Below are 14,540 nucleotides of genomic sequence, written 5' to 3'. Positions count from 1 at the left end.
ATGTAAACCTACATTATTTCAAATAGTGATCAGTTTCCATGTAGCTTATGAAATTAAATGATATATTATAGTTAAACTGTACATGAACACAGTACACTGAAACTGGACTTTTAGTATAACATTGGTGAGTCACTAGTATGTAAGTTTATGATTTAACTTTTAAAGTATATTATGTGAAAATAAGTTTATAATTCTGATAGCTTTGCGATGAAATAAGGATGACCAGATTTCCTTCTCTCTCAATAAAAATGTATTATGTACATGTAACAATTTTAAATTTATCTACAAAAAAAGTGAGAAAATGCAATCTCACATTTATCAGATACACACTGAATATGGTACAATTTTATGAGGCAGTGTAATCACATATATGGCATGAAATATTTTATTATTAATATAAGTGTACAATCACTTTGCTGAAAATCTGTTATTTAGCTGTCTAGCTTTTGACATTCCACTGTCCAGTCATCTGGTAAAACAGGTTTCATCAGATCTACAAATTGCTGCAAATGACACTTGTCTGTGCAACCAGGAGTGTTGAGAACATGTAGCTCACTGTCAGAAGCATTATTCAAATACAATACCTGTAACAAAGTCAACATTAATTTAATAATACATTGTGTGTATAAGGTGATATTTGATTGGTAAAATATTTTGTTATTATAATGAAAATCTTGATTGAATATAGTGACATGTGATGAAAGTTAGCCATCCACTCACCAGTGAAGTAATGCAACCATGAGAATGTTGTAAGAAAACTTGCTTGTATGTGTGGTAACAGACATACAAAACAAACATCCTTTAATCCATTTCTAGAAACTTTGAGTTCTGTTTTCACTTAAGATACATGAGATAGAACTGAATAGGGTCCACACATTTATTATAAAGATTCAAAGGTGCCATGCAAGCTGTATCGTAAACTTCTTCACTGTAACAATTAGCACAAAAAATTCCAAACCCAAAACATAAACAGTCTGAAGAAGTACTAGACAAAGAAAGAATACTCCACTTCCAGACATCACTTTTTTGAAAATAAGCCATTAAAAAGATAACAAAAATCATAAGGTCACTGAAAAACAGCAAATCTTCCAATTATAACAGTATAACAAGTGAAATACTAAAATGTTGTCCTAACTTGATTGTGCCTCATCGAGTCACCTTTACAATACTCTGATGCATCAAGGTATGTTTCATGAATGACTGAGGTACACAGTTATAGCAGCTGCTTGTGAAAGCTGTAAAAATATATTACTTCAAACTGTAGCTCAGACATCACCCTTTCCAAGTTCTTAAAATTTCTAAGAAGGTAGCTTATTACAAAGGAATGTGGAACCATATTTCTTAAAATTTTATTAACAACTCAGTCTGGATTCCACAAAGGCTTCTCCACAGAGAAACTGATATTAAACACAGGAATAAGATTAAATTCCGAGTGGGAAAACATTAAATATTGAGCCCTGTAAGCATCAGTGCTTGGTAGACCCTTGTTCTTGACTGGCATAAATAATCTGTCTGTGACATCTGAGGACTTTTCTGAATTATGATGGCTATTGATGACAGTTACACTGAAAAAGATCCCACAAAAAAACTGGAGAATTATATAACTACAGCCATTTCATAGCAAACACTTAAACATTTAATCGTTGAGATGGTCTGCTTGCTTTGCAATTATAAATTTTACCTTATCTACCGCTCCTATAATTTATAAGAGAATTTGGACTGAAGCTGTAAATTCAACTTAACTCTGATGTTTGTATTAAACAGGTTTTGACATTGTCATTAGGTACACAACTAATATTGTTCTGTGTAAAGTTACATAAAACAGTTACTGAGCTGTGTAAGTGGAAGAGTAGAATCCAAAATAGCTACTTTTCTCACAGTATACCCATATGAAGTAATATATACACATACCTTGGTATCAAATAGACTGCCTAAAAAAAAAATTGAAGCACTCAGAAGGGGAGGAGAAGACAAAATAAAACTTAATGTGCTGAGAGGATCTACATCTACATCCACACACATACTCCTGAAGCCACTGTATGGTGCATGATGGAGGGTACCCTGTACCACTACCAGCTATTTCCTTTTCTGTTTCACTTGTAAATAGAGTGAGCAAAACATGACTAACAATATGTCTCTGTATGTGCCCTAATCTCTCTAATCTTATCTTCTAGGTCCTTACACAAAATGTGCATTGGCAGCAATAGAATTACTCAGAAGTGAGCCTCAACACTCATTACTTGCATGTTGCTTGAACCTACTGGTAACAAATATAATAGCCTGCCTCTAAATTGCTTCAATGTCTTTCTTTCATCTGACATGGTGCAGATCCCAAACACTTGTACAGTACTTAACAATGAATCACACTAGTTTCCTGTATGCAGTTTCCTCTACAGATGAACTGCACTTCCGTAAAATTCTCCCAATAACCCCAAGTCAACCATTCAGCTTCCCTACTACAGTCCTTGCCTGCTCATTCCATTTCATATTACTTTGCAATGTTATGCCCTGATATTTAAATGAGGTGACTGTGTCAAGCAGAACACTACTAATATTGTATCCAAACGTTATGGGTTTGTTGTCTTTACTCATCTGCATTAACTTACATTTTTCTACATTTAAAGCTAGCTGCCATTCATCACACCAACTACAAAATTAAATATAAATTTTGTCTAAGTCACCTTGTATCATCCTACAGTCACTCATAACAACACCTGCCCAAACACCATAGTACTATCAGCAAAAAGCCACAGACTGCTACTTACCATGTTCACCAGATCATTTACGGGACACTCATGATAATACCCTTGTCTCTGATGAACACTCACTGGTGAGGACAATTTACCGGGCTATGTTACTTAAGAAACCTTCAAACCACTCACATATCGTGTACCTATCTCATATGCTTGTGCCTCCGTTAACAGTTGGCAGTATAGCACTGTGTCAAATGTTTTATGGAAATCTAGGAATATGGAATCTGCCTGTTGCCATGCATCCACAGTTCACAGGATTTCATGTCAGGAAAGGACAAGTCACTTTACTTTGATGATTACAAAATTAGTCAAATTTACAAAGAGCCCATTTACCAGTTTAACATTTCAGCCCCTCTGGCCTGTAAGCATGTGCTGGTTCAGCTGGGAAAGGTGTCATAAAGCTGTTGTATACTACCCTAAAGTAAACTGGTTTACATCTTTTGTAATTGGTCCTTGATTTCCCAGACACTGGCACCAGGACAAAGTTGACGTCTGAGCTGGCCCCACGCATGTTCTATTGGGAACAGATCTGAGGATATTTCTGACCATAGTAGTACCTCAATACCATGCAATCAGTTAATAAAGACACATACCATGTGAGGACAAGCATTGTTCTGTTAAAAAATGGCATGAGAGGAAAAACTTGAGGACATATGATGTCCATAACATGCCATTGTGCCGTGAGAGTTCCCTCAATCACTTCCAATCACAACCTTAAATTCACACCAGATTGGCTCCCCACACTGTGAATCCAGGAGTATCAGCCCTATGCCTCTCCAAAACAGTTGACAAATAGGATGTCTCCCAGGCTGCCTCCATACAAGTCAGTGGTGGAAATCCAGGGTAGTGCAGAACTGCAATTCTACACTGAACATAATGACACCATTCATCAGCAGTCCATGCTTCCAATGCTTGTCAGTCATGAGACCACTCAAAGTGCAGCCAGGGATGTTAATTCCCTATTCTGGCTGCTGCTAGCCTATGACCAATGGTGTGGGATGACACAATGTTGCAGGGAGTCAATTACTTGTTTCTGGATGGCACGTGCAAATGTGAAGAGGTTATGATGAGCTTGGTGGATATTACAGTGATCATCTCTTGTGTTGTCAGATATTGTCAACAAGAATCTTGATGATGCATATGCCTGCTGTCACATTCTCATGTGGTCCAATACCAGGACACTGTCACATCCATATGCCCCACAAATATCTGGATATTGCACAATTTGCCCAGCTGGCCAAATGGGGACCCACAATGAGGCCCCTTTCAAACTCTGTAAGCTGCTGATAACACAGTCTCATTAGATGATGAAATATGTCCATGCCCTTCACAGTGAGCAGCCAACATTGATGTTGTTCACACCCCTCATAAAACCTACCAGGCCTGGTAACAACACTACACATGAACAACACAAATGTATTCCAGTGGCTGTTCCACCTGTCACACATAATTACAACTCTAATCATTTACATACCCACTGATGGTGTGTACATGTATGAAGTTACAATGACATCTGACCATGACCATGACTTCCAGGTGCTTCACTTTTTTTTATCAGGTGTTGTAAAATGATACATGTTTATCCTAATGTTTTAACTCTATATTTCGGATCACTTTCCCTGACATGGGCATCTGTCATATGGGACAACAAGGAAATCTGAACAGGTGAAAAACTTTCTACTTCAATGACATTTCATCTGTTCCAGTGTCTTCAGGGCTGAATATAGTTCTACAATTCGCTGATGAGCCATAACATTATGGCTAGTTACATAATAACATGTTGGCCCTTTTTGGAACACAATACAACAGCTATTCTTCATGGCATGGTGTCACCAAGTCCTTATTACTTTCCCAGAGAAATGTGCCCACAAGTAACAGACTGATGGTGTGTGAGCAAGGAACTGACATTGGATAACACCCCAGCTGTGTTCCATCAGATTCACATCAGGCAAATTTGGTGGTCAAGGCATCAGCCTGAGCTCAATATCATGCTCCTCAAACCACTGTAGCATGAGTGTGGCATATGAAATGGGCAGTTATCCTGCTGGAAGATGCCATTGCCATTGGGGATGACATCTAGTGTAGAGGGCTGCAGGTGGTCCACAATAATGGTCACGTAGTCTACAACTGTCATGGTGCTTTCAATTACTACCCCAGATACCACAAAAATCAAGGTGAATGTCCCCCATATCGTATCACTGCCTCCACTGACCTACACCAAGGGTGCAGTGCATGCTTTGAGCATCCTTCCACCTGGGTGATGGCATATGCTGACATGACCATCAACTTGGTGTAACCACAAATTTGATTCATCTGACGAAGTGACATGTTTCCTTTGGTCCACAACAGAACAGTAATGAGGACTTGGAAAAATAGGCACCTGCCAAGGGTGCAAACACAGAGGGAGAGTAAAAAAGTCCATTGAAAAAAAGACAGTTCAAAAACTACCAAGGAGAGCTAAGCTAGTTCTGCTACCCCTCATTTTGTTATCTTCTGCCTGCAAGAAGAAGCCTTTCCCTCTGGCTGGTGTTACAGTGTCATTTTGTCCCAGTATTATCATAAAGAAATGAGTACCACTGAACAGATGTCTACCATTAACATGAATTATTTGGCAACAGAGTGCTTGGCTGACACAGCTGCATCAATGGATTTTTTGCTGCGGTGATGTAGTTCCTCAAAGCAAATATATGCTTCTGACCAAAGGCTGTTTCAGCTAAAGTATATAACACAATAATACATGAAATGTAACGTAGAGCTTACATATATCACACTCCTTCATCTTACTTACCTGTCAAAAAACACTGTAAATGAAACCTCTGTATCTTATCCTGAAAACTGTACAGCTGAATTTGCTGACAAATAAAAATTGCTGGTGGTTGAATTTGAACTAGTGGCCCGCAGCACACATGCTAACCTCTAGACTGGACTGTATGCACAACATCTCATGGCAATATTGGCACAGACAAGCTAGTTAACAAAATAGCTGCTTTCAGGTTCCAGCTGAAAGAACAGGTGAAAAGCAGTGATATGGCCCCCTTTTGGATATTTGTAAAGGATAGGTCAAGGAATCCTTATCCAGTCATCACAGTAGCTCTAAGGATATTTAAGGACAACACCAGTGATTGCAGCACAAAATTTTAGATAATAAGAGAAGCTACTTAAGGTCAATTATGGTGAAAACTGACTGTAAAATTTAGATATTTTGTCAACAGAACACAGCTGCTAAATGTGACTTTTATAACATAATCAATGAACTTGTTTCACTCAAATGAGGAAATTGCAAATTAAAATTGTAACCCTTCTTATTTTATTTCTGATTAGTAATTTAAGCACTACTAAAATAGGGGTGTTCAATAAGTAGTGCAACATTTTTTTTTCTGCAAACAGATTGAAGTATACCATATTATTCCCCACTCTTTTGGCTACAGAATTCTATTTTTCAACTTAATCTCTGTTCAATGTGATGGCCTTATGCCACCTTACTGGGAGGCCCTGTATGCCCAAATGGGACAACTCTAATGGTTGACATCAGAGCCAACATCTTGCTGTGGTAATAACCTCCCCATCATCCGCATACTGCTTCCTGTGGAGTGCATCCTTCATTAGGCCAAACCGATGGAAGGTACAAGATCCCCAAGCTGTAGGGTGGATAAAGAAGAACAGTCCAATGAAATTTTGTGAGCTGTATCTTGCGTGAGGCCTTGGTTATCATGGAGAAAGAGAAGTTTGTTTCCATTTTTGTGGCAATGAACACACTAAGTCACTTCTTCAATTTCCTGAGGGTAACAACACAATTCTGAGTTAATTGTTGCAACATGAGCGAGGACATCACTCTTGTTTCTGGTTCGAAGTGATGAACCCATGTTTCAGCACCTGTGACGATGTTCAACAAAAAGTTGTCATGATCAAACCTTGTAATGCACAAGCAATTCTGTACACATGGTCTTTCATTGCTCTTTATGGTGTTCTGTTAGGTGGTGAGAAACCCAGTGGGTACACACCTTTGAGTACTCCAGCTGGTGGACAAGTGTGTCACCACTACCAACAAAGACATCCAGTTGTGCAGCAAGGTGTTGGATTGTGATCCACCGATTACCTCATGAGAGTGTCCTCATGTTCCAGTATTGCACAAGTCACAGCTGTGTGCAGCCAGCCATCACGTGGGAGATCAGACAGGTTTGCACAACCTTACTGCAATGATAACAATGCCTTGCCTAATGACTCACCATGCTTTTGTTCACTGCCAGGTCTCCACAGACATTCATCAAGTGCATATGAATATCTGTGATGCTCTGGTTTTCCACCAAAACAAACTGAATGACAGCTCTCTGCTTGGAATGCACCTCTTTTACAGGTCCCATTTTGAAGGCTATGCACAGCACTGCAACTTATCAGAACTTCCTGAAACTATAGGGACTGAAGCAGGAATATTCCATGATGTCCCACAACAAGTTCTGAATTTTTCAACCAAAATTGGCTGAGGAAAAAAATGGGTTGCATTACTTGTTGGAAGTCCCTTGTAGTGTATGAGAAACAAATAAAATGTATTATGTATCATACTTAATACAGTGTGCAATAATTGTCATAAATAATAAAATTTAGATTTTTTTACTTTCAGATTTTCAAAAAATTTATACAAGGTTTAATTTATTTACAACATTGATACTTTTAATTTGCTGTATGTAATATTTTATATTATCAATACAGTTAATTTAAGCAATTTTTTCAGTAATGTTCCATTTTCATTAAACTATACTTACAAGAGTATAAAATTTGCTAAATCTGTGTAGGAAAAACTGCAGGAAAATAGTTTCATGGCAGAGGAGGTTGGCATGCAGGCAAGGGGGAGGGTGGGGTTGGGGGTGGGGGGTCAGCGGAATGGAGTGGGGTGTCACAACTTTGGCAGTCCTACCAGGGGTTCAGTATCACCTTAGCATGTCTCTGATCCAGGGTTCAATCTTGATTATGCCATGCCAACTGCAAGCATATTTGACAATGCTATCAGATCATCAAGGGAACATATAGGCAATGTCTGCTGCAGAGCCCCACATTGAATGGTGTGCTCTGAAACACTTGTGCCTGCATCAGCATTGTACTTTGTCATCAGATCTACCACAGATGACTATCTATCTGGCATAGAGTGGGCAATCCTTCAACATCCATGTCCTATAATGATGCATAGACATCCAACACTTTGTTGCCTATTGATGATTTCACTATCCTTCAACCATTTTCCATAGATGCTCACAAGTGTAGCATGAGAATAGCCAATGAGCTCTGCTGTTTCTCTGATTCTCATTCTTTGGTGCCAGCCTGTAACAATGTACACTTTGTTAAAGTCATTTATGTGTCAGTGGGTTTCCCAATTTGTTGCCCATATCATTTCAAGAATGATTCTGTAATTGTCTCTGCTTCATTTATATACTTTCTTTGCCACGTCACTTGCTTGCACCACCAACAGGTAGTATTCAGTCTCATGGTGGCAATGGTGAAAATGCTTTGGCTCATCATTGTTTATACACCACAATAAAGTTGAGGTAAATACTTGTTTAAAATTTTACCGAATAAAGCCTTAAATATATGTACAAAGCTCATTTATTTTTAAATTGTTTCAAACCCAAGAAGCCAAAGAGGCACCCTCTCAGTCTTTATTCATTCTTCACATCCGCCTCTAAAACAGAAGTTTTATTTGGATTCAAAAGGCACTGTTGTTTACAGATTATGAAATGGTTGTTACATTTGCAGGCTGATATACGTGGGGCCTCACCAGTCCGAACACAGACTGGGAATAGGGCTCATTGAAAACACCCCAATGACTAAATTAATTCCTCACAGTACACTGCACATGAATTATTTTAAACCTATCATCCCAACCCAAGTTGGTATTACACAAAGACTCTGTCGAACTAGAATACATAGGCTGCTACCTATGACATACTATGACACACATTTTAAAACATCCAGAGCTTTCAAGAACCTTACTCTCAGGTCCATATGATGTAGCAGCCATGAAGTTTAAAATCAAATTTGCCCCACAAACCTCATACAGGGAGTTCAGAAATCCCCATTACAAATTTCTACAACTTGTATAGGGGACTCAATAAAGAGTAATTTGATGAGGAACCCATGTCCAGATGCGTACTGCTTCTGTTGTATGATGGTTTCAATTCAGATGTTTAACTCATCCACTTCTGCTTGAGGAATTGAATTAGGCATGACACAGTACTATTATTAGGTAACAGTTTGAGAGGAAATGTAACAAAACATTCATTTACCACTTAAGGACATTTGATTGTATTAACACTTAAACACTGAACATTACCTGTTTACATTACTCCAAAACAAAAAAGAACCTAGCATACTCTATGTACAGAACATAAAATTTGCCTAGAGATGATGTGGTCATTACTGAAGGTTATTCAAAACAAATCTTTCACCAGGCAAGTAACATGTGATGTTGCCCAATCTTGGATGAAAATAGTGGTGTGGACACAGTTGCATTTTTGCAAAGTTGGAATCACATGTCGCACAAGGAGGTCCTTATATTAAGCAGATGCCAGTGTACACCTTATAGGCCTGTGAGGTGTCATCCTCAAAGAAAAACAGACAGAGAATGAAGGAGCTTATAAAATCCCATCACTCAGTCACATAAGTCATGTGTAATTGATGTTCCTGCACAACCCCATATGTGACAATTTTGGACATACACAACACTGTGCAGAGTAGAATGTGCTTTGTGCACCTTAAGGACATTCCATGGCCACGTGTCACCCAGTTCCATCTGTGCCAAAAAATGATAGACAAAGTCATGGAGTTGTAGCCTTTCTTGAGGCTTCATTTGATGCACATTCTGAATACTGTACGGGCACTAGTGTAAAATGCATCACAAAATCTTCTTAACTGTTTCCCAGGACAGAGAGAATTCCCATGACACAGCCTGAGCACTGGTTGCAGAATCTGAAGCACGTGCTGCATGGCAGGCTATAGCTACAACAACTTCATCAACAACTGCTGTGGGAATGAGTTGCCTCCCTCTCCCTCCTGCACCACCTTACACATCTGTTTCTTCAAATTTCTTTATTATATTTTATAGCCCATTTATTAACATCAGGCTTCTTTGCAGTTGTTTCTGTTGATGATATTCCCACAATGCAGTACTGCTATTGCTGGCATTCTGATAAAACAACTTTACCAGCAGTGTATGATCTTTCTTCTCAACAGTCATTACATTCCGTATTCAAAACTTAACCCTTTATACCAACAGTCACTTCACAAAAGAAGTCAACACGCATTGCCCAGTGACAAACAGCATACTGACATTGAAACAGGGAACATTACACATGCATTCTGACTGCTTACAGCACCATATTTTCACTTAGTGGCAGAAAGTGGCACTATTATCTTTTTCAGCGTACTTCGCAAATGCACTCATTAATGAACATACCTATGATGATGTCACCATCCTGCGATGTATATGGCCTGCACTGCATCACTCAGAACTCTTATGTTTAAATGTAACCACCTAGTATTTCCTATGCAGGTGGTAAGGGCAACACTTTAAGAGCTACTCGAGCATGTGTAGTCCTTCCCAAGTTTTTAATATGGGATTGAAAAAGCATTGCTCCACCAATCATGAAATATCGCATTACCTAAATACTTTTTAAAAGGGTGAGGGGGGCATATCTTTAATTCTCTTGCTTTGAGCTCCTGTAGCATACTGTAATAGACTATCATGACCAGGTAATATCAGAAGCTGCAGACTAAACAAATTCAAGCTCCAACATGCAGAAGGGATTACTGTAAGCTTCATGACTGGTAGAACAAAAGTCCCAACAATCCAGTTCTACAAACATTTTGCATTATTGGAAAACTGGATCCTAACTAGCAGGGGCAGCGACCATGACAAAATGTTCCACCATTTTTTAGATTTCCATTTGCATTACAGCAGAAACTTGATAACTTCTCTAAATGGAGTAGTCAAGAACTGTTTCTCTTCTTAATAACTCAACAATATTTTATCTCTGCAATCCATAAGGCTGTTTTTTCCAACAGCTGACTTATCTTGAATGCAGACAGAGCTGGGAAACTAACTTTGATTGCAAAGTGGCACTCGAAAGTGGCAACAGAAATGACTTGAGCCTTTTCTAAATCACTCAGAACAATTTGTTACTTCAGTAACCTACAATAAACTTTAGCTAGTTGCTGAATAAGTTGTTTTGCATGAACTCTGTATAATTGTAGAAGTAATTCATTATACCTAGCTGCCTTTTCTCTGGTGGCCAAATTTTATCTGGATTTTTCCACCAGAGTTTCTTTTTAAGGTTTAGCCTACCACAAATAAGTTCCACATCATTATATATTTTCATCCACAAAAGACATATTGAAGACTTCACAGCATCAGAATATTTAAGAGTTTCAAGGAATCATGTAAAAAAAGACTTTACATATTGGCACCAATCATTAACTCCAGAATCTTTCTACTTCAATGGTCAACAAGAAAATGATATCAGACATAAGTAATACAGTACATGAACATTTTTTTAAAATTACAGATAATATTTTATCAGCAGGCTGCTCTCCACCAGCAAAATATCTCCACTTAAAATGCTCTACATCTGAGAAATCTCATTCCTTAACGAGTACAACTTTGAAAGACATTCTCCAAATTATTAGGAATATGAAATTTCCCTCTTATTTAGCCTCAGTGATATACCTAGCTACATAATAAAAAGAGGTTGGTAATGAGATAAAATTTGTGTGTGATACAATCAAATGTTCCTTAAGTTAGTGTCCTGGGATCTGTCATCACACAGATTCATTTATTTATTATGACTGCATTTGGTTCTCTGACTGCTTTTGGTTCTCTGAAAATCACCAGATCTTGTGGAGCATGTATCTTCTGCAGTATATATGCCTGTTACACATGGGCCACAATGCATGTGTTGTCTTCCTTGAAAGCAACTCCTTATTAACAGCACATCAGTTTGGCATTCATAAGAAAATAATTCAAACACCGAAGCTCTCTCTTCATTTAATAATCTGAAACAGTGTGAGTCAATCTAAAACATTACCCTTCTAGTCTTTTTATGAATCCAACAATAGCCTTTGAACTAGTAAATTAATATCTGCTCTTACATAACTGGATATATATGGTACAAGATGTGTCTACAATCAGTTTCTCCAATCCTGTCTGTCAAATATAAGGCATCTGATGGAAATAACAACACCTGATGGAAGAACAACTCCTTCAAATAAATTATCCATCACCTCAGGAGTACCACAAGGCTCAATGCTACATTTAATACTCTACATTTGTTAGTACTGATCTCCCTGGAAACCTACTATCAACAGTACTTGTGTTATTTGTTGATAATGCAGCCTTCTCCTCACCTAACACTTCACAATGGCAGAAAAGAAATGACCTAGACAAAAGCAATGAAAGGCCCTTCTACTGGCTGAATGAAAACAACCTTTTGTTGAACATGAATAAAACAGTCAATACGAGCAGAACTACCTTGATGATCTTCTGCTCATGAAAGCACGATCTATCATATTTTGTACCTAGCATGACTAATTACAGGAATAAATATATAGAATGTCAGTGCAGTCAACATAAATGTAAGACATCTAATTACTATTTTATATGCAATGTCAACATACCTTAACTTCATAACCACTGTCATTTGTTGAATGAAGTTCAATGATAACTGCTGCACCATACTGTGGCTTTAATAGCTCTGTGAACCCCATAGTTTGGAGAACATTCACAATGGTAACATCGTGGGCAGAAAACATGAGAAATTTTGGAGACACAGTTCTTGAAGTGTTACTTTGTGACTGGATTTTTTCTATAATGTGTTTCACTAAAGGACCTGAAAAATTTAAAATTATTTTAGAATATCTTACAGAATTATTGCACAGCTGCTAACATAAGTCAGAGAAACAAAAGACAAACCTCCATTAAGACGTTTCATCGTCTGACTTTCAGAAAACAAAGCCAAACTTCTGGCAGCCAGTGTCCTTAATTTATCTGGATAATAACCAGCAGTCCAAGCAGGAAGCTGCAGTTTACGTTTTTCCTGTAAAAGTTAAAAAACTGACAAGCAACACACTAAGCATTTCATCCTGGGAGAATGCCACAAAAAACCGTGTGCTATCAGTGCCATATAATATTATTCTTAGAAAGTCATAGAAGGGGCTATGAGTGGTAATTTAAAAGTAGTTAATCACTAGCTAGTGGAAATTTAAGAGCAAAAAATTATTCAGGTTTCAAATAACGGAAGGAGTATAGACAACATCTACAGTATAGTTGAGGAATTGAGTGACCAATAGCCGTGTTCCCAAATTAATGATGGGAATCTCTGGTGGTGAAGTACAGAAGACTTGCGCTATTCACAGGAGAACTTCTCACAGTGTGCATTATAGGGTAGCTTTGTAGCATATCGGATGAAGCCTGCGAGTCTAAGCAGTTACTGCAAAGCCCACATTGACAAACAGGACTGCATTTTGGTATGATTTTTCAACAACCAGTCACTTGAAGTTAGTTATAACTAGCAGTGTTGACATTGGCAGTTTCATGCACAATTTTAGACAACTTTTGAGAGAATGTATCTATGTGTGCTGATAAGTTTCTTCTATCATCAAAGAATACTCCTAAACACCTGTAAACAGTGTTATGTATACTTCAACTGTAGTCTAGTTTACAAGTTGGATTCCAGTTTAAGGAAATTTTGCCCCTTAGGCAATGTATATGTAGTTTTATCTGCAGTCATTGGTAATGTCATATCCCTGCAGCAACACTGCTTCTTTGTATGTGCAGGGTTTAATTTTCTTTAAGCTTCTGTTTACAGCCCCAGAGACCACTTTCAAGCTATCATCAACATAAGCCAGAATTCAATCTGCTTAATCAGTGCCATCATACAATTCTAGCAGTGTCTCAGTTATCAAGATCTAGAAAATCTGTCTACATCATTGAGCCCTATAGCCAGCTCTTGGCAATCTTTTTTATTACCTTGTGCTGTCAAGTAAGCCATTTGCTGTACAACCTTACAGAAGTCCATGAAAGTTAAATGAAATGGCTCCCCACAAGACATACAGGATTATCATCACAGCACCTTCCTTTACTGATTTTTCTGGAGTTCCCTATCCAGGAAGAAATGAAACTCTGCTACTCACTTTTTTTGACTTGTCATTAACCTGTGTAGAACATGAGCATATATAATGCCCATGTTGATAAAAACATAAAGGAACTTCCAGAATGAGATTTTCACTCTGCAGCAGAGTGTGCGCTGATGTGAAATTTCCTGGCAGATTAAAACTGTGTGCCCGACCGAGACTCGAACTCGGGAAGGTCCCGAGTTCGAGTCTCGGTCGGGCACACAGTTTTAATCTGCCAGGAAGTTTCATAAAGGAACTTTCTATATCATTTCATTGTTTTTCATATTGAGCCAACATAGCTTCACAGCATATCAAAACAATCCATTTCTATCATATTCAAGTTACATTCTACAGTTCATTGCATTTTCTTAATTTTTCTCCAGTATTGCTGTCAATTTTTTCCTGTCTCTAGCATTTCTATAGTGTTACATGTGGTTAGTATCCACACTTCCCTTTCCTTGCACCACTTATTGGAAAGCACCATATTAGTTGACATCCAGTATCTCCTCATTTCAGTTTTTTTCTGAAGTTTTGCTTATTGTGCCTGTTACTGTGAACAGTACCACATGTTTTTGTTCCATGGTTGCAAAGCCAGGAAAACAAGTGTGGCTTTAATATATATTGCTACTG

The 14,540-nt window shown here is 38.1% G+C and overlaps 1 protein-coding gene across 2 annotated transcripts; it reads right to left on the bottom strand.

Annotated features, from left to right (window-relative positions):
- Positions 1–314: 314 nt before the first annotated feature.
- On the bottom strand, positions 315–12,826 carry LOC126469592 (prostatic acid phosphatase-like). Of its 2 annotated transcripts, none has more exons than XM_050096713.1 (3): positions 12,709–12,826; positions 12,414–12,625; positions 315–584 (listed from the first exon to the last, which is right to left on the bottom strand). In XM_050096713.1, exons 1-3 carry the CDS (start codon positions 12,725–12,727, stop codon positions 432–434), a joined length of 384 nt encoding a protein of 127 aa, XP_049952670.1. In that variant the 5' UTR covers positions 12,728–12,826; the 3' UTR covers positions 315–431. The 2 variants fall into 2 exon arrangements, with proteins under 2 accessions (XP_049952670.1, XP_049952671.1); XM_050096714.1 differs by lacking the exon at positions 315–584 and adding an exon at positions 7,838–8,066.
- Between the last annotated feature and the right edge of the window lie 1,714 nt (positions 12,827–14,540).

Source organism: Schistocerca serialis, chromosome 3, assembly GCF_023864345.2.
Source record: "Schistocerca serialis cubense isolate TAMUIC-IGC-003099 chromosome 3, iqSchSeri2.2, whole genome shotgun sequence".
Classification (NCBI taxonomy): Eukaryota; Metazoa; Arthropoda; class Insecta; order Orthoptera; family Acrididae; genus Schistocerca; species Schistocerca serialis.
Note: the sequence above shows the minus strand (reverse complement) of the source record. Positions and strands in the feature narration are given on the sequence as shown.